General features: G+C 33.4%; 1 protein-coding gene across 2 annotated transcripts in view; it reads right to left on the bottom strand.

Moving 5' to 3' along the window:
• HPSE2 (heparanase 2 (inactive)) overlaps positions 1–21,401 on the bottom strand; it is a 703,263-nt gene that overhangs the window by 167,809 nt on the left and 514,053 nt on the right. For both annotated transcript variants that reach the window (XM_074296035.1, XM_074296034.1), the window contains exon 8: positions 2,796–2,902. In XM_074296035.1, coding sequence (XP_074152136.1) covers positions 2,796–2,902 — 107 coding nt within the window. The remainder of the gene's footprint in view (positions 1–2,795; positions 2,903–21,401) is intronic.

Raw genomic sequence — 21,401 nt, forward strand, 5'->3', positions numbered from 1 at the left:
AATCAAGTTCAAAGATCTCAGGTTAAGAACTCCTGTGCTAAAATATATGTATGAAGAAGAATAATTTTCAGATAGTATTTGAGCAGTTTAGGATAAAAAATGAATGGTAGCATATATAAAAAGATGTTCCTGACTGTTGAATGAAGGCTGCAAGTTCCATTATTCTTTTATATTGCCACATAAAGTTTAAGAGAATTAGATTTTTTTCTAAGAATTTCAAGGAGTTTTTTGTTCCCTTCTCTTTTAAGAGACAAAACAGAAAGGGAAAAGAATGTATTACTATCACTACACACTTCTTGGATTGGCTAAGATGACAGGAAAGAATAATGACAAATTTTGGAAGGGATTTGGGAAAACTGGGACACTGATACATTGTTGGTGGAACTGTGAACTGATCAAACCATTCTGGAGAAAAATTTGGAACTATGCCCAAAGGACTATCAAAAAAATGTGCTTACTGTTGGACCCAGCAGTGTCTCTACTTTGTTTATATCCCAAAGAGATCTTAAAGAAGGGAAAGGGACCCTAAATGCAAAAATGTTTGTAGCAGCCCTTTTTGTAGTAGCAAGGAACTGGAAACTGAGTGGATGCCCATCAGTTGGAGAATGGCTGAATAAGTATGTATATATATATATGTATATACATATATACATATATATATATATTTGAATGTTATGGAATATTATTGTCCTATAAGAAACAATCAGAAGGATGATTTCAGAGAGGCCTGGAGAGACTTACATGAACAGATGCTAAGAGAAATGAGCAGAACCAGGAGATCATCATATACTGCAACAAGTTTATATGAAGATCAATTTTGATGGACATGGTTCTTTTCAACAATGAGATGATTGAGGGCAGTTCTAATGATCTTCTGAGGAAGACAGCCATCTATACTCAGAGAGAGGACTGTGGGAATTGAGAGTGGATCACAACATAGCATTTTCACTCTTTTTATTATTCACTTGCATTTGTTTTCTTTCTCATTTTTTCCTTTTTGATCTAATTTTTCTTGTTCAGCATGATAATTATATAAATATGTATATATATATATATATATTTAATTTAACATATATTTTAACATGCATAACATATATTGAATTGCTTGCCATCTAGGAGAGAGGGTGGGGGAGAAAGAGGGGAAAATTTGGAACACAAAGCCATGCAAGGGTCAATGTTGAAAAATTATTCGTCCATTTGTTTTGAAAATAAAAAGCTTTAATAAACAAAAAGGCAGAGATTAGTCTAAAAAAAGAATGCTGCTTTGCTGTGTAAAATATGATTTTGCTTTATCTATGGAGTCAACCGGAACTGTTTGGTGGGAGTTCTAATCTGACTGGACAATGCTGCATCCTGGCAAATGAATTAGTCCATATAATTAAAGACAGCTTGCCTGATGAATTCTGCAGCTTTCTGACTTTTAAAAAAGAGTGCTATTCACATTAAAAAGTAACACTTTATAAATGCCTTTCTAAGGGTGACTACAATTAGAAATAACTTATAAGTGCTTTGCAACAGTATATAAGAAAATGAATGACTAGCTGAAAAGTAGTGAGACCTAAAAGATGATCAGATAATACAGAAGTGTTTTGTGTGCTATACATATTCCTGAATGTACCAATGACATTAAAGCCTGCAGTCCAGAGTTGTAAGTTATATAAAAAATATAAGTTTTCTTCCCTCATGTGCTTTTTTTCCATGCACTGTACATGTATATGTATATCAACTCTCCTGTACAGATACAGAATATGTTTGTGCAGAAATGTGACCCAGGTTTATATACAAATTGTGATATATTTTATTAACTATGTACTTAATATGCAAGTACCTATGATGTTATTATTTTTTGTCTTGTTAAGGAAATGAGTAACATATATATATTATGTATATATATATATATCTTTGAAATATCATTATTGTGAAGGTGATTATTTAAATAGAAATGCATAAGTTGGGGGGGTTAACAGCTAGAGTGAATAATAGAAGTATATTTCTTCTCAAAAGGTTTACCCCTAGTACATGAACAATTTTTGAGTATCATCATATGGTCTCTGGGAATTCAGACCTATGAAAGCAAGTTGGAGTGAGTGAGCCATCCCAGAAAGTATCTACTTTCTGGTAGAACAGGTGAATGGAAGCACTACTTATGTAACACATAAAAGAACAGTTTCACTGTGAACTTATGAGAAGAGTAATTTGTGATCAACTTTTAAAAAACACCCAGTTGGGGCCAGTGTGGGAGGATTTTAAATGAAAAACTGAATTTTGTATGCTATCTTAGAGTTAATAGGGAATCACTGAAGATTGCATAGAATGATCTGGTCATGCTTATTCTTTAGGCATATCTGTTTGGCAGTTTTATGAAGAATTGGTTCAAAAAGCTATTGCAATAGTCCAATAAAAGGTGACATGATGCAGAATTAGGATAGTTATGGTATGAATAGAAGAAAGAGGCTCTTGAGAGATGCTCTTGAAAGAGAATCAACACTTGGCAATTTATTGGGATGTGGGGGAAAGGGGAAAGGGTAAGAGTGAAGAGTAGAGGAGGGGGCTTATTTGTATTTAAAGTGAGGAAACCTTGGGTCAGATACTTAAAGTGACTTGCTCGTGATCATACAATTATGAAATGGCTAAGGCAGATTTGAACAAAAATCTCCTGCTCAAAATCAAGCATTTTATTCAAGCTGTCTTTAAAAGTAGTCTGATTGTCCCATGCTGACAGAATCAGGAATATACAGCAATGATATAGTTTTTCCTTCCTATCACCTTATATTTGAAATTCAGATGTTACTCACAAGAATCCAGCAGCATAGGAATCAGAGAGATTGTTTGTGCCTCCAGCTGAGGTGGTTACCACACCCTCAAGCCAAATCTTCTTCCCTGGGGTATATGTGTTTACCACCTGTTCATAAAACAAAAACCATGAAAATCATAAGAAAATGAACCTCTCCTCATTATGTTCCAGAGAAAACACAATTAACTATTAAAATTTTCCTATGTGTTTCTCATAGATTTTAGTCCTGGATTGGATGTTCCTAAATGAGGAGTTCTGCAAGTTGATTGTACATGCTAAGAGCTTTTCTATATATCTTTCAGAGCTGTGTTAAAATGAGGAGTGCCTTAGCAAGAGAGCTGAAACAAAATTGGTTGATAAAACAAAAAAGAAAGATATAAGCTACTACAAGATAACTGTGTTAGAATGTTGCACAACAAAGTGCTATAGAAGTCCTAACCTCTCCTCCAGGAGAATGTTCTTGTTAAAAAGAAAATCAAAGAACTATAATTTTAGAGATTGTCTTAGATTACTTCTTAAACAACAGGGAATATTTAAATAATTATGGTATATTAGTGTAATGGGATATTATTGCTCTTTAAGAAATTATGAAAGAGACAATTATAGAGAGTTCTGAGTAACAAGCATTGATACAGAATGAAATGAGCAGGACCTAAAGAACAATTATACTACATTGTAAATAAAAGCAACTTTAAAAGATTTAAGAATTCTGATCAGTGCAACAATCAACAAGAATGCACCCAGATCCTCTCTGGACTATAACACTAACTCAAGCTCTAATCCAAATATTGAATGGCTCACTTATAATTTTTTTGACTAAATTTTTTATTAAGTACTTATAAGTCTTTGTAGAAGATATTAACTTTAAAATGATGGATGCTGAGAAGGGAAAATGAATCTCTATATACAGAGGGGAAAAAAGAAGAAAAAATCACAAAACAAAACAAAACAGAAACCTAAGAATTAATGTGGATCATAAGTTGAAAATTAATCAGCATGATAAGCTATTGAAATGTAGCATTATTAATACTGCCACATATTAAACATGAAAGTGCCACTTAAAACACCCTGATTTTTGCCCTGATTAATAGTACTTACTATAAACTCAAGCCAAAAAGTAATTTTCACATATGTAGAAAAACAGAAAAGCAGATTCCACATATGAAATTATGAATCTGCATGTCATGCTGCTTGAGTTTTTTAAGGATATAATAAATTTCATGTTACTTTCAAAGCTGCCTGCTTATCTATGTTTTAATCTGAATTTCTTCTCTCTTTTTGTGCATTTTAAAGTGTTTCAGTGACTTTTTGTATCACTCTTGCTAATGCCCTCTTTTCTTGAGCTTTCTCTCAATTGAAAATGGAAAGAAAAAAATCAACATAACAAATCAGTTAACTAGCACTTAGTAAATATTTGCTATCATATACCAGTACTATAATAACCTCCAGTAATACAAAGAAAGGTACAAGATAAGATGTCCCTGTCCCCAAGGACCTCACAGTCTAATGGAGGAGACAGTATATAAACAATTAGGAACAAATTGGGAGGGAAGGTACTAGCATTAAGGGAGACCAGGAAAAGCTTCTTGTCAAAGGCATTGTAGCTGGATTCTGAAGGAATCCAGGGAAACTCATGAGATGAAAATAAGGTAGGAAAGAAATCTAGGTGTAGGGTACAGTCAAGAAAAATATCTGGAGTCTAAAGATGGTACATTTTGTTCAAAAAAGGCCAGTGTTACAGGGTCACAGAGTAGGTGTGAGAAAGGCGTAGTTAGGAATAAGAAGGTTGGAAATGTGGAATAGGGAAAAGTTATGAGGAGCTTTGAATTTTTTATATTTGATCCTAGAAGGAATAAGAAGATGTTACAGTTACTGAATTGGAGGTTTGGGGAAAATAACATAGTCAGACATATGCTCTAGGAATAGCAATAATGGAGTAAGGAGAGACTGGGGGCTGGTAGAGCAGCCTCCATTATTTCATACTCCAGGCATTAGGTGATGAGGATATCCAGCAGAAGAGTGGCAGTGTGCAAATAGAGAAGAGATCTTATAAAGTAAAATTAGCAGGGATCAACAACAGATTGTATATGAGTTGGGTAGATGTGTAAGAGAGAGAGAGAGAGAGAGAGAGATGAGATAAAACCTAGATTGCAGAACTAGGATGTCTGGGAGAATGATATCTTTCAACAGGAATAGAGAAGTTCAAATGAGAAGAGATGGGGAGGTAGGGATGCTTAGTTTAGGATATATTGAATTTGAAATGTTTATGGGACATCCAATTCAATATATCCAACAGGAAAATGGAGATGCAAGACTGGAGGTCAGCAGAGAGGTTAGGACTGGATAAGTAGAGCTGAGAACTATCAGCATAGAAATGATAATTGAATCAATGGAACTGAAATCGCAAATGAATCTATGCAATATCCATATCCAAAGATTTATATCTCTGTATCTTGAATTTATCACCACTTTGTCAGGAAATGGGTAATTTATTTTATCATAGCTCCTCTAGAGACATGTTGATTGTTGCACTGATCAGAATTCTTAAATCTTATAAAGTTGCTTTTCTTTACAATGTAGTATAATTGTTCTTTAGGTCCTGCTCATTTCATTCTGTATCAATGCTTGTTACTCAGAACTCTCTATAATTGTCTCTTTTATAATTTCTTAAAGAGCAATAATATCCCATTACACTAATATACCATAATTATTTAAATATTCTCTGTTGTTTAAGAAGTGATCTAAGACAATCTCTGAAATTATAGTTCTTTGATTTTCTTTTTAATCCTTCTTTCAGCAGTAGAGAAAGCTGGTTCTACTTGTTGCTATTCAAATTGAATCAAGTAAAGTTGCATTTATTAAGTATCTACTATGGGCATGAATTGCAATAAGCAGTGAGGATACAAAGAAAGGTAAAAGACAATCCAGTTCTTGCAGAGCTCACAATATAATGGGGAAGATAAAATGCAAACAACTGTGTATAAATAAGACATATAGAAAATAAATATGAGGTAATCAATAGAGGGAAGACACAAAGATAAAGGCTTCATATAGACAGTGGGATTTTAGCTGAGACATGAAGGGAACCAGGGAAAATAGGAGGTGAGGATGATGAGGGAAAGAGTTTTAAACATGTGAGATGGACTGTTTTGTGCAAGGAAGGAGGTTGGTGATACTGAATGGCAGAGTATAATGGAGAATAAATAGGAGAATAGAATGGAGAAAAGCAGGATGGAAAGGTAAGGAGGGGAAAAGTTATAAAGGATTTGAATACCAGAGGATTTTGTATTTGATCTTGGAAGTTATAAAAAGCCACTGTAGTTTACTGAGTAACAGGGTGACAACAACTTCCTAGTATACTAGCTTATTCCTTTTGACTTCTCATATTCATCCCTTCTTCAAACTCTCAAAACAGAAATGATTCCCAGGATCTTGGTTTTTCTTATTGAACTGTCTCAAGAACCTGTGAAAACACTCAGGTTCTGAATGACACTTTTATCTTCTCCCTCATTAGATGTTAGCACTACATCATTACACAGCTCAAATAAAAGAAGCTTTATAGGTTTCTCTGTATCCTTGAATTTGTACTTCAAAATTGATATTAAGCTCTGTTTTACTCATTAGAAATGCTTGGAAATACCCTTTTTTCAATAAAGGGCAATTTTCCTCCACTCTGCTTGGAAGGCTAAGTTATTCTTAGTTCTAAATCTATTTTGAGAAGATTGCAGAGAAAAACCAGGAAGTTGGGCTGAGTTATCCCCAGTTTCCCGCAGAAACAACATTAAATCAAGCTTCTAAAGGAATTCTGGAGTGACAGAATCTACAAAAAGACAGAGTAAAACAACTTTCTAGCCCAAGATAACTTAGGAAGATTTTAGGTATAAGGGTATAAGGGGGGTGGGCAGAGCCCGAAGCAGCCAGCACATAACAGCACCTGAGCACATAGGCCTGACTCAGTTGGCAGTTATGAAGTCTCCAATCCCAGCATAGCAGGCACAAACTGGCAGCTCCAGAACCTAAAACACAGCAGGCATGACTAGGCCGGGAGACACTCATGCAAGGGTCAAGCCACCAGCCCCAGAGACCCAGAACAGAAAGCAGTGATTTAGGCCCCTACACTTCTGCCAACACTCTGGCTCAGACCGTCATTAGCTCATGCACAGAAAATTGCTTTTGGGCCTGCCAGCCTCAACTGCAGTGGCTCCTATCACCTCCAGCATCAAATAGAAAGTCCCTTGTTTGGCATTCAAATTCTTTCATGATTTAGTCCTTTCCTACTTTTCTAATCTTCTTCCTGTCATGTATTCTTCACTCCAGGTATTCTGGCCTCCTTGCTATTCCATGAACAAGATACTTTACCTCTCAAACAAAGGTATTTTCTGTGGATGTCCCCTATGTTTGGAATGTTTTTCTTCCTTATCTCTGCCTACTGGCTTCCCTGGCTTTCCTTTCAGTCCCAATTAAAATTCTGTGTTACACAAGAAGCCTTTCCCAATACTTCCTAATTCCATTAGTTATCCTTTTTAAATTATTTCCTAGTTATCCTATATAAAGCTTTTATGGATATCTGTCTAAAGTATGTTTGTTCCCTTTCTCATTAAAATTGTGAGCTAGCTCTTTGAGAGTAGGGATTTTTTGCCTCTTTCTGTGACCTCATCTCTTAATATATGGCTTGATGCTTAGCAGGTACTCAGTAAATATTTACTGACTTACTGATTTATAAGCCCAATCACACAGAATATCTTTATTTTTTTATATTTGATTTATTTTTATTTTTAAACATTTATTCTTTTTAAATTTATTTTAAATTTTTAGCTTTTTTTTTTACTTAAAAAAATAAAACAGAAGAGAAAAAAGAAAAATAGAAAAACAAAACAAAACAGAACCTTATCAAGTGCCCACCAGATTATCAGGGAGGATTCAAAATATCTACAATAAATTATCAGTTTGATGCTGAGTGAAATGAGCAGAACTAGAAGATCACTATACACTTCAACAACAATTCTGTATGAAGTGGATATCTTCAACATAAAGAAGATCCAACTCACTTCCAGCTGATCAGTGATGGACAGAAACAATTACACCCAGAGAAGGAACACTGGGAATTGAATGTAAAATATAGTCTTCAGAATTACAAGCCCTTCTCACCACTTTGATGCCTCTATGTCTATTCTTCCTCTGTATTTCTTCTGTACAACATAATTTTTTTTTTTACATTCTTCTGGGTGGTTTGCTTTTATTAGAGTCTATTCAACTCTTTCCCAATCTTTATTTTGAGCTACCCATTTGTTGATATCAATCTTACACATATGATATACATTTCCATGTAAAAATATATAAATTTGTCCATATTAAGTTCCTTGAAATTGATTTTTGACATTGGCTCTTATATTCTATTGAGTTTGGATGTGGTTAAAGAAGTCCTGAAAAATCTGCAAGTTCATTCAATTTCTATTTTTTTCATTTAATATTATGGACAATTTTGCTGGGTAGAATATTTTTGGTTGCAGGCCTAGTTCTTTTGATTACTGGTTCTTTTGATGATTCCAGGGCCTGCAATCTTTTATTGTGGGTGCTAATAAGTCCTGTACAATTCTAAGTGTAACTCCAAGAATATTTTTAAGTTAACAGATTGTTATGAGAGAAATATTTTTAAAGAGAAGGAAAAATGGGAGCTGTCTAAAGAAACCAATATGGATACAGAAAGAATTCAATAAACAACTTAGGTTTTATTCAAAACTATGTAAAGAATAAGGAGAACATGAGTAAGTAAAACAGGATTAATATAAAAATCAACCAACTATTATTTGTTAAGTACCTAATATGTATCAAGCAGTGTGCTAAGTGCTGGGAATATAAAGAAAGATAAAAATCAGTTCCTGCCTTCAAGGAGCTCACATTCAAATGGGAAAAAAAAAACAGCATACAAATAGCAATGTAAGATAAGATATAGATAGAATAAAATGGAGGGAATCTCAGAGGTAAGGCATTAAGAATATGAAGAACTGGGATATGCTTCCCCCCCCCCCCCCCCAGATTTCACTAAGTGTCATTTATTGTGCTTGCAGAACAAGGGACATGTAATAAATCTTCCTGCTGCATGCTGAGCTGTGCAGAACATATTTGGAGTATCTTATTTCATTTTGACTGCCCCATCTTAGGAAGAATGTTGTAGGGTAATGCAAGAAGGATGGTGAAGGGACTTGAAGACCAGGCTATATGATGAAAACTAAATAAATGAGAAGGTCTAGGGGATATATGATACTTGTTTTCAAGTATTTAAAGAGCTGTTACATGAAAGTATTAGACTTCTGCTTGGTCCCAGAGGGCAAAACTAAGAAGAAGAACTTGTAAGTGTAAGTTGCAGAAGGAAAATTTCTGCCATTTAAGGTGAAATTACACATGTAGCAATATTTTCCAGAGAGTGGGATTACTGACATAAATTGAAGACATAGTACCTCGAAAACATAAAAACATTACTTTGATAAGCCTTGGTCTGTTTTACATTCATCTACAGGTACTACAAGAAGTAGTACAAGGAAATATGGGAACTGCAAACAAATTCCTATGGAGAAACCGGAGAATGATATCTATTTGTCTGATAAAGAAGAAGAGGATGCTGATGATGAATATCTGGTCAGTAACCAGCTATCAGGAGTTAAGGGTTATAGAGTTCCATCTCGAAAATGTTAAGTCCAGGTTTAGGGTAAACCCCTTGATGTTTCTTTCAATTCTAAATTCCATGATCTTCAGCAGGCTGATTTCAAAAAGGCCTAGAAAGAGTTACATGAACTGAAATTAAGTGAAATGAGTAGAACCAAGAGAACATTGTACATAGCAACAGCAAGATTGTGTGATGATTGATTGTGATAGACTTGGCTCTTTTCTACAATGAGATGATTCAGACCAATTCCAATAGAGTTGTGGTGAAAAAGAGCCACTTGCATGCAGATAAAGAACTATGGGGACTGAATGTGGATCACAACATAGTATTTTCACCTTTTGTTGCTTGATTTTTTTTTCCTCTCTCATTTTTTGCCCTTATCTGATTTTTCTTGTGCAGCATGATAAATGGGAAAATATATTTAGAAGAATTGCATGTTTAACCTGTATTGGATTACTTACTGTCTAGGGGAGGAAGGAGGTGAGGAAGTTGAGAGAAAGTTTGGAACACAAAATGTTGCAGGGATAAATGTTGAAAACTATCTTTGCATGTACTTTGAAAAATTAAAAAAAACTATCATTTAAAAAATTAAAAATTGAAACCTTTAAAAAATAATATTAGATGTAAAAAATAAGTGAATAAATTCCATGATCCTATTACATGAAAGAAGAAGTATATAATTATAAGAATTTGTATAGGAATCCACAAGGCTCAAGCTTTCCTGGGATCTGTTTCTGGGCCCACAGTATAAAGTTTGCAGAGGAGCAGAATCAAGAAGAAAAGGAACAAGATAACTCTCTTTTGGTGTGACTGGAGGAAAAAGCTATCTTTAGGAAGAACAAACCAACCTGTGGTTTTCCAAAATAAGTATATGACCAGATGTTGGAATTGGAACACTGAGAAGGAAATCTGAAATCTGGTTTTGAGATATGCTTCTTGAAGAAGGTACAACTTTAGCTAAAACTTGAAGAAAGCCCTGGGAAGCCAAGAGACAGAGATGAGAAGGGAGAAAACCAGGGAAATTGCGTGGATTTCAGAGATAGAGTGTCTTGTTTGTGGAACAGTCAGGAAGCCAGTATCGTTCAATTGAAAAGCACATGTAGGGAAATAATTATATAACACTGGAAAGGTAGAAAGAGGCTAGGTTATGAAGGCTTTTAAAAGGCAAACAGAATTTTGTATTTTTTCCTGGAGGTAACTGAACACTACTGGAAATTAATATATGGAGATAAAAGGGGGCTCAGTGAGTAAAATGGACAATGCTGCTTACACTTCAAGAAGATCAGTTTGATGGTCAAATGGAGGATGAATTAGAATGTAAAGCGACTGAAAACAGGGAGCGTAAGTGGTAGGCTATTGCAATAGGATAATTGTTTATCATTAGTAATAACATTTAGGCCTTAGTAAAAAAAATAGTGAGGTTCTCTGATAATTGAGATGCCAGGGGAGAAATATTTCATTTTTTTACAAGTGGTTTACATATGATCATAAATAGCATGCATATCAAATTTGTAGATGACAGTTCAGAAATGGATAGCTGAAATGTTAGATGGTGAACTCAGGATCCAACAAGAACTTGACAAGATAGAACATGAAATCTGGTCACATGAAATCTGGAGAGTGTGTGCAATTTTAGGTGCTGTGTTTTAGGAAGAAAAGTGATGGAATCTGGAGAATATCAACTGGAGGGTGAAAGGCAATGAAATTATACATATGAGGCTCAGCTGGAGTGACTGGGAATGTTTATTTGGAAGAAGAAAAGATTTAAGATATTTTCATTATCAGAAAGAATTATGCACATTCTGCTTGGCCCCAGACCTTAAGACTAGAAGCAATAAATGGAAATTGCAAAGAAATTGATTTTCATGTTATTACATAGTACTATCAATTTCTATATCACATATTTTTTTTGTCTTTTCAGTTGTGTTTCTTTTGCATAATTTCTTTTTATTACCTCCAGGATCCAAAAAGAATTTGACAGGATAAAACATTAGACTGAATTTAATGAGATAAAATATGGGATAAGACTGGATTTAGGCTTGGATAAGGACAAAATTAAACTAGATTTCAGAGGGAAATACTTTCTTGTGATTAGAGGTTTCCAAAACTAGAATGGGGCTGTCTTGGGAACTAATGAGTTCTTCCTCACTAAAGGTTTTCAGTGAAGGGCTGAATAACTACTTGGGGGGAATATTACAGGGAACCTTGTTTCACAAATTAGACTAAATAGTTTCTTGAAGTTCCTTCTAATTTTGAGATTTTGTGATAGTTCAATAATGAGAAAAAAAACCTTATTGCTTTCAAGGATTATAGAGAGAATAAATAAGATAAAGGGTCTTGAACACTTTTCTTATGTTGTACTTATCTTAAGAAAAAAAAGAAAGGAAAAAGAATATACTAGGAAAGAAAGATGAAGGAAGGGAATGAAATATCTCACATAAATGAGATACATAGAGGAGTTAAGGAAACAGGCAGATAAACCTCACTTTCATCTAAACTAGAAAAAAGAGGGTTTAAAACATACACACATACACTCACACACTCACTCATACACATTTAGTATATCAAGGAAATAGGTGAAAGTAGGAAAAGGAAAAGTTGATACTAAAAGGGAGGACAGATTTATGAAGTAATTAGTCATAATTAAAACAAACTAACTTCAGAGCAAATGGGGAATAAAAAAATAATAAGAACCTGTGTTTGGGGACTGGGAATGGGGAAAGAGAATAGGGGAGCAAAAGCAGAATGCCATAAGCATAGAATACTGGGGATGATCATATTCTTTTTCTTGCTGTAAAGGGAAGGTGGAAGACAGGACATTGAGGACAATGTGTAATTGCATAAGATAAAGGGAAACAACCAATTGTTATAAATGTGAATGGAATGAATTCAGATATAAAATAGAGGATAGTAAAAAGTAATAGCAAGCAGAATCCAACAATATGTTGTTTGGAAGAAATGCACTTGAAAGAAAAAAAAATCCCTGAAAATTAGAGGAAGGGGCAAAGGTGGACTTTTAAAAGATGGGTAGTAATTATTGGCTGAGAAAAAGCAATAGTTAAAATAGATGAATTTAAAAAATAAACAGTGAAAACACATTATGCTTGAAGGTACACATAAATGAATAAATATTTTTATATGTGCATTAAATACAGAATCTAAATATTTAAGAGAAAAGTTATTTGAATTATAGGAAGAAATAATGATAAAACTCTTTAATAGTTGAGCAGCTTAACGTACCACTCTTGAAGTTAGGAAAAAACCTAACTTTGATCTAATAAGAAATACAATTTAGCTAATGATCTGTGATACTAGTAGCCCTATGGGGATGACATATATTAATTGTAGGTAAGGTTCTCATGAGAAAAGGTGGGAGGAAATCCTCTTAGGTTGGGCTGAAGTATGATTCTTCTGATTTGATATTCCCTATATGATATTTTCTCTTGAATGGAAAGTTTCCCACCTGATTGACTTTAAGGCTATCCGGATATTTTCTCAATTCTACTACCTATATGGCTCTTTCCTGGAATTAATGTGATTTATGAAATATTTACCTTGCTATAGTTATGTTCCTATTTTATTTTTATGGCAAATTTTTGTAATTTGGCATATCTGATCTACTATTATAACATGCAGGTATTATTTTATCCCTTTCTGTATCTTCATCAACAAAGTAGATAAATATTTGCTTTATTATCTGCCTATTACTAGTTATATCTTCCTGTATAAGATATCCTTTACTGTCTCACAACACTATGGGGATAATTCGACAATGATGTAAATACTGGCAAACCCAGTATATATACTATAGTTCTATTATTTAGTAAGGTTAATATAAATGTTGTCTGTTCTCTGTTAATGAAAAGAATTTCAGAAGAGCAAATTGGGGTCCATCACAGAAGATATTAATGTGTTATATTAATGAGATACCTAATTTTAATCAGGGTTATTAATTTAAATATGGTTAGTAATCAATATATATATATATTTATAAACAACTTATTGGATATGAACTGTTTTGAATTTGACTGTTTAATGTAAATTATACATCTCATCCAAGAACTTTTTGTTACATTTCAAGTTAACTTGACAACTTTTAAAAGAAGTTATTTTTGTACTACAGGTCATCTTTTATATAAAACAATTCTGTTATCCTTAGCAGAATTTCATCCTCTTAAGATCCTAAGGGGAGAATGAACATCCAAAAGAAAATAACTATAGTAAATAATGAAATAAATCAAACCATACCTAGTTATTGGCAAAGGAAATGGCAGTTATATTAAAATGTATTTTTAAGATATTTTAACAGAAAAGAGAATCTCTGAAAGTGACCTGTAATGGAGAAGCAGTAATTACCTTGTAATATAGGTTGTAAAATAATATTAAGTTCATATTTTTAAGAAATTGAAATAACAATTGAGAACCCATTTAAAAATTATTTAGCATCTGTAAAAGGTGCTCAGAAATTCCACCCATTCCCAGATAAGAAAGAAGAGAGACATCCAGGGGACCAGAGGGCTGAATTATGAGATATTTCAGAAACTAGATAGTTGTATGAAAGGAGATAAGCTCTCTGAGGCTTAAGATATGATGGACTGATGAAATAGATAATGGGAATGGGTTACTGAAAAAGAAATTGCACCATTATCCCCTGCAAGATATGCTTGCCAGTGGAGACTACTCTCAATAGCATCTGTCAAGGTGTTATGCAATCTTTCTCCCTCTTCCCCTCACATTTCTGGTCATCATAAACCCCTTGATAAAACATTTGTCATGCCAATTGGCAATTCATTGAGGAGACTGTACCTCTCAAGTGAATCAAAAAGGGGAATGAGAAAAATTATGATGATGCTCCTGCTGGTATTATATTAATAACTAATTATGAAGTGGGAATTTAAAACTTTTATTATTATTTTCTCTCAAGGCCTTTTAAAAGGTCAATCCATCTCTGAAGGACATGATGGTATTACTCTTAGTCCTCAAGGAACATGCTTGGAAGTCTATGGCAGAACCCCATCAACTATGAGACCTAACTTCTGTTGTGAGTATAAATAGAATATAGTCTGGTTGAGATCCTATCCAGGGAAAGAAGTTCCTGTCCTTGTATACCTACATTAAAGTTTAGGGTAACCTAGCTCATAAAAGAGAAAACTAGCCTAGAGAGCTCCTCCTTAGTCCAGACTGCTAAAGGTTTCTGAATATCATGATCTAGGCATGCTTTCAGTAGGAGGATCTGAAGACTTCTAGCTCATTAAATGTCTTCCAGCCAGGATTGATTTTTACTGTTGACTCTACCTTTCTTGCATGTCCCTTTTCTCTAAACACATAGTCAATGTACAGGCTGTCATCAACTCACAAATTAGTAAAGTCATGTTCTGGTTGGTCAGTTGTTTTAAATCTCATTCTAATCCATCCTTCACAAAGTCATTTACTTAGAATGCGAGTAATCATCATATTGTGTTTCTATTAAAGTTCTATTACTCTATTAACTCCAGAATCAAATATAAAATAATATGTTTGACATTTAAAGTCACTTATGATTTGATCTCATCCAACCTTTCTAGTATTCTAAAACTTTACTTCCCCCTAAGTATTCTACCATACAGTGATACTATTTTCTTGTTGTCCCATATATAGGACATTCCATTTCTTTACTCTATGCCTTTTTTGGTTGTCCTTCATAACTGGAATGTATCTTTATTATAAATGAGAAAATAAATACATGTAATGATATAAAATTTAAAAGCTTTTTTAATGATAAAATCCATTTGGCCAGAACAAGATTAATTTATCCTGATTGAGAGAAAATATAATCCAAGATCTCTTTCAAAATTCAGTAAAGGATATGAACAGTTTTTAATTGATAAAATGCAAACCATCAATAATAAAAAATATTGAGAATTGCCATTAAAAATAAATGGAAATGCCTCTACTTGGTCTGTATCCCAAGGAAATCATAAAGGAGGGAAAAGGACCCACATGTGCAAAAATGTTTGTAGCAACTTTTTGTGGTAGCAAAGAATTGGAAAGTGAGTAGATGTCCGTCCATTGAGGAATGGCTGAAGTTATGGTATGTGAAGATAATGGAATATTATTGTTCTAAAAAGACAAGCTGAATTTAGAAAGGCCTGGAGAGATTTACATGAACTGATGCTGAGCAAAACAAATAGAACCAGGAATACATTGCACATAATAACAGAAAGAATGTGCAATGATCAACTAAGAAAGATATGGTTCTTTTCAGTAGTTCAGGGATCCAAGGCAATCCCAATAACTTTGGATAGAAAATGCCATCTGCATCCAGAAAAAGAACCATGGAGATTGAATTAAATCAACACAGGGTTATCTTCACTTCTTTTTTCCTCTTGTGATTTTTCCCTTTTATTCTGATTTTTCTCTTTCAACATTATTCAGAAAGAAATGTATATTTAAAAAACAAATAAGGAAAAATAAAATAAATGGATGTGAAAAATATAAAGTTTCATTTCATGCTCACCAAAATGGCAAAGATTATCCTTTAAATATAGAAATAATAGCATTTACAGGTGCTATTATTAGGGAAGTGAGGCAACCCAATACAATATTATTTAAAGCAGGGATTAGTCCAGATGTCTGAAAAAGAATTGGTAATGATGCAAAAATAGTAGCTTTATGCCAATTCTTGATTAATCTACTTATTAGGAAGAACAAAATTTCTTAATTATTTGGGTTCAAGACTTTTCTTGTGATCAAAGACCTCTCTGAGGAAACTTTACTATTACAGCCATTGAGAGAATACTAAAATAGAATGAGGCAGCAAAATTTCATGACTGATCAATTCCAGAAGCAAGAACATTTTTTGGTTGGCTAAGGGAAATGTCAATCAATCACCAAAGTCTAATCATTAGGCTTTCCACAGGACATGAGACCTTCTACTGGCATGAGATCTTGTCAACAAAGTCGTGTTCCTTCCACAGTTCCATTTCATTGGATGCTTTCTTTCATGGGCCATCAAACACTTAACTTTTGGCCAACAGTAGCCTAGGGACCAAGGAATTGTGGTTTTGAAGCAAAGATTACTTTCAGTGAGCATAAGTGATTCATAAAAATGAGGGGATATTACTGAAGCTTATGAATTGTTTTCCAAGTGAAGTATTGCTAATGCAATATGTTCTTAACTCAAGCTAATTCATGTTCTTACAATGGAATTAACCAAAATAGCATGAATCTTTCTGATAAAACCAATACAATCAATGTAATCATTAATATATGGTAGATGAATTAACTGTAGTCTACATAGCTCTTACTCTTACAAAACTAGCTAAATCAAACTTAACTATACTTCATTTATAATCACTAATATCCATCAAATCACAATGACCTGAGCAAATATTAATTAGATTAAGTAAGGTTATCAAAATTATTCTCACATGGCAGCACTTTTTATAATAACTAGAAACAAAATACATGTCCATAGATTTGAGATAGTCCTAAAAAAATGTGGTATATGATTATAAGTTTTTATAAATAAGGATGGGTTTAGATTTCCACACTGTAGCAGTGCTTAGAGTGGGTGCTAAGAGCAGATATGAGAATGGTGGTTGCCACAAAACCATAGCTGGGATTCCTGTTTCTGTTTACCCCTACAGATTCACTTTCAAAATGTTACTGCTCCATCAAGCACAAGCAAAAGATTTTCAATAAGTACTATATACTGGCAATAAAGTGGAAATTCCCTTTAGACAACCTCGATTGTCTTTAAACTCTTATTCTGCTTTGTTCATCTCACTGCCCTCTTGGCCCTGCTTTTGAAAAGCCTGATAACTGAACTTTGGTGACTGATGGACATTTCTCTTAGTCAGTGATAAGATTTCCCTGACTCTATAATTGACAAATGAAATTGTGCTGCCTCCTATTTTTGGTATTTTCTCTGTGGTTGCAAAAGTTTCTTAGTGTTCAATCTTCAAAATGATACTGGAACACCAAGGACTTTTGTTCCTCTTCCCTTCCAGTTCCCTCTTTTGTTGTAGTCTTCCCCCATTAGAATGTAACTTCCTTGAGGGAAGAAGCTGTCTTTTTCCTTGACTTTTATTCTGAGCACTTAGCACAGTGCCAGCCACATAGAAGGCTTTTATTAAATATAAATGTTGGGGCTTTTTTCTTTTTTTTTTCTTCTAAGAACTAAATTATTTGCTGAGGCTTTGGGTTTGACATCATATTTAACTTTGTAAATGACACGTGCCAGAACAATGATGAATTAGAACTTCTAGGGATATAATTAGTAAAAATTGACATTCATAACATTCAGCAGAAAATTAGAACTTCCCATTCCCTCAGTGTCCAATAAAATGTTATATTTCATTAGCTACCTTGCTTTCCTTAATGCCAAAGACTTTTGAAGTACATGATCACTTGAATAACTTTCAATGCTGTGTTTCATTTATGTACATGTCAAATACTCTGCAGTTCTAAAGATCATCTATTGAAAATGTTGGTTATTTCAAAATCTTAAAATTAAAAGGCAAACAAAAAAGCAAAAAACAAAAAAATCCCAAATAACAAGGTAAATTGAGTATTGAGATAGATAAATTGGGAGTTTAATTCAACTGTTTTTAAGTTCAATTATATAATTTTTGTAAAAAATTTTGTAATTCAAAATAGCTGAAGCCTGAGACATCATTCATATTTCTGGATAGCAGAATTTTATATTAAGGTAAGCTGATGTCATTCAGGAAAGCAAATATTTTTTAATTGTCTCAATGCTGAAACCTTTAAAAATATATTTTGGGGACTCACATGATTATGCATTGTGGCTTAGATAAGCAATATCTAATATGACTAATTTTAACTTAATAATAAAGTTTTGTTGTCAATAGTAGGTAACCCCAAAACCTCTAATACAGAAAAGCATCAAACACTACTATGTGTTTGCATTCAATACCAACTACAGATTTAAAAAAAAAAAAACTAGAAAAAAGAAACATGATTGCACAGTTAAAAAATGTAAGGAATCTGGGAAAATATGTGAAGACTTGTATGAAGTGATACAGAGTGAGGAAAGAAAATTCAGAATAAAATATGTACAATGACTACAATAATATAAATGAAGGCAACGTGAAAAGACAATGGAATACAGATCAAATATTAGTTCCAAATAACTGCTGGGTTTTGTTGTTGCTATTGTTGTTTTTTAAAGATTCCTCTCAGATCTGGATCCAGGAAGATTTGAATTAAAGTCTGGTCTCAATACTTAGTTATTTAGTTTCTTGAACTATAAAATGGATAATGATAGCATCTATCTCCCATAGTTATTGTGAGGATAAAATAAAGTAATATTTGTAGTGTTCTGTAGATCATAAAGTACTATGTGAATGCTAACTGCTGTTATTATTGTTGTTGTTAAAATGATGAGTTGTATATGTGGAATGTACCTTGTTTTCTTAGACACAATTGCTTTACTTGATACTTTTTGTTTAAATGTGTTTAAACAGAATGTACTATATATTTTTGAGAATAGTAGGAAGTGATTTTGTCAAAACAAAATGAACCAATATAATTTTTTTCAAAAAAATTAATATATGATATATTGATTTAGTTTATTTTGTCTTTTCCAGTTCTTCTTCCTCATTCTCCTCAAAAGATATTAGTGGATAAGCTACAATTATTTTATGATGATTCCTTGTCATATGTTTACCATGAGCACAAGGTGACCAAATGTCCCAGGAAAATATATTTCTTGTTACCTTTGGATGCACAAAAGAAACACTTTAATTTATTTATCCAACTCTTCAAAAAGAGCTTATGATTTATACTTCCATTCAGTTTGCAACTTTCTTTTATGTTTTGGTTTTGTTTATGGCCAGAATGTCCAAGAGTGACATGACCCCATTATTACAGCAATGTGTTACTCAGTGTTCACAGGATAAGGTCCTAAAATTTAACATACCAGGTACAAAATTAATGTTTATATAGATAATTCTAAAACTATGTGATTCTTAATATTCCCAACTCCTTCCTTTCACCATTTTGCCACTTCTACTGCAATAGCCAAAAGGAGTTGGATAAAATCTAGACTATTTTGTAGTTTTCTTGGATTCATGGGTTATCATAGCCAAAAAACTGACAAAACTAGACAGTCTACTCATGAAGTCTCTCCAAATTTAAGTTATATAGATTCCCAGAAAGTGGACACAGTCTCTTTCTGGGACCGTCCTAGAAACCTTTCCAGAAGGCAGGACCTGTTTTCTTTTTTTTGGAGCCAATTGTGATTAAATGACTTGCTCAGGGTAACACAGCTAAGCTACTGAGTATCTGAGGTCACATTAGAATTAAATTCTCCTGACTCCCAGCCTAGTGCTCTATCCATTGAACCATCTACCTACTTCCATGGCCCTTCTTTAACTTGAATAAAACCTTTTATCTATAACCAAGTATTATTTTATATTATATATAAATTTATATATTTTATATATAACCAAGGCATTATTTTAATGGATAAACATTTTCTCAATAAGATTAGAGGCAAGAATTCTACCATCTCCACTATAACCTGACATATTACCAAAAGTGCTACTACAGCAATAAAAAAAGAAAAAAAATTAAAAGAGTAAGTAAGCATTGGCCAAGAAGAGGCAAAAATATTCCTAACTGAAGAGAGCATGGTAGTTTATTTAGAAAACTCTAGAGAAGTAAGGAAAAGATAAGGCAGTAATTTCAGCAAAATAGGATATAAAATGTGCACAGAAAACTCATCAACATTTTTTGTATATTACTAAAAAAATGCAAGTGGAGGAGAGTATAAAAATTCTACTCAGAACAATGACAAATTAATAAACTATCTGGAAGCTAATTAACCAGGATATACAGGGCTTAAATAAAGCTATAAAATTCCAGGTATAGAAACAAGGGAAATCTTAAGTAATTTGACAGAGATTCAACATTCATGACTGGGTAATACCAGTACAATAAAAATGGTATTGCCTAAATAAATATGCAGATAGGCCTTTTGTAATCATATTAATAAAATATGACTCTTTTTAGAATTTGACAAAATATTGACAATTCATATGGAGGAATACAAGGTAAAAATATCAGGAGAAATAATGAAGAAAATTAGAAATGAAGATGGACTAGGATGACCATATCTAAAAACTGTAATGATCAAAACTGGCCTTGGAACCATGGGCTTCTCAGGGCCTCAATTTGCTCACCTGCAAAATGAGTGTAATGATGCTCCACTAAGCCTCGCCAGAGTCCCACAGCTAGTGAGTGTGTGAGGCAGAATTTTAATTCAGGGTTTTCCTGACTCCATGTTCAGCACCTCACTACTCACCTATCGCCAGAACTCAAAATCTGGTTCTTCTATATATGTGTGTTGGTCTGCCTTTCTCATCTCCCCTATCTTACCCCTACTCCTTGTGCTCCTTCCATCTCTTTAGGCACTGGAAAGATTGAAGAAATTAAACACAGCTTTTCACTTGGAAAAGGCTGAAGAATCTGCTCTGTTGATGAACACATTGTTGATCTAGCTTCCCCAAATTATGTTGAAACAAACACTTGTCATTGAGAAAGACAAGATGTATTATATAACCAAAGAAAATATACTTTTGGATGAGTATTCTAGCAAAATGTTCAATATGTAGGCACAATTTTTTTTTTGCAAGAACTTTCTTAGAATAAAATGAGTAAGGATCCAATGAAATGCACTCAAAAAATCATGAAAAAAATGATTGATACAATACTGATTTCTAAGATCTCTGGACTATAACATTCTATGATTCTAAGTCAGATGTGATTTTTAAAATTACATAAATATATGTGTTCCAATGTGAAGAGCCAGATAGTAGCTAATCTTTAAATAGGCAGTTTGGTGCAAGAGAAGACTGGATTTTGAACCAAAAGATCAACAAGTATTTATTAAGTCCTTATTGTGCACCAGGCATTGTGCTAAGGAAGGCCTGGAAA

This window comes from Sminthopsis crassicaudata, chromosome 2, assembly GCF_048593235.1.
Source record: "Sminthopsis crassicaudata isolate SCR6 chromosome 2, ASM4859323v1, whole genome shotgun sequence".
Taxonomy (NCBI): domain Eukaryota; kingdom Metazoa; phylum Chordata; class Mammalia; order Dasyuromorphia; family Dasyuridae; genus Sminthopsis; species Sminthopsis crassicaudata.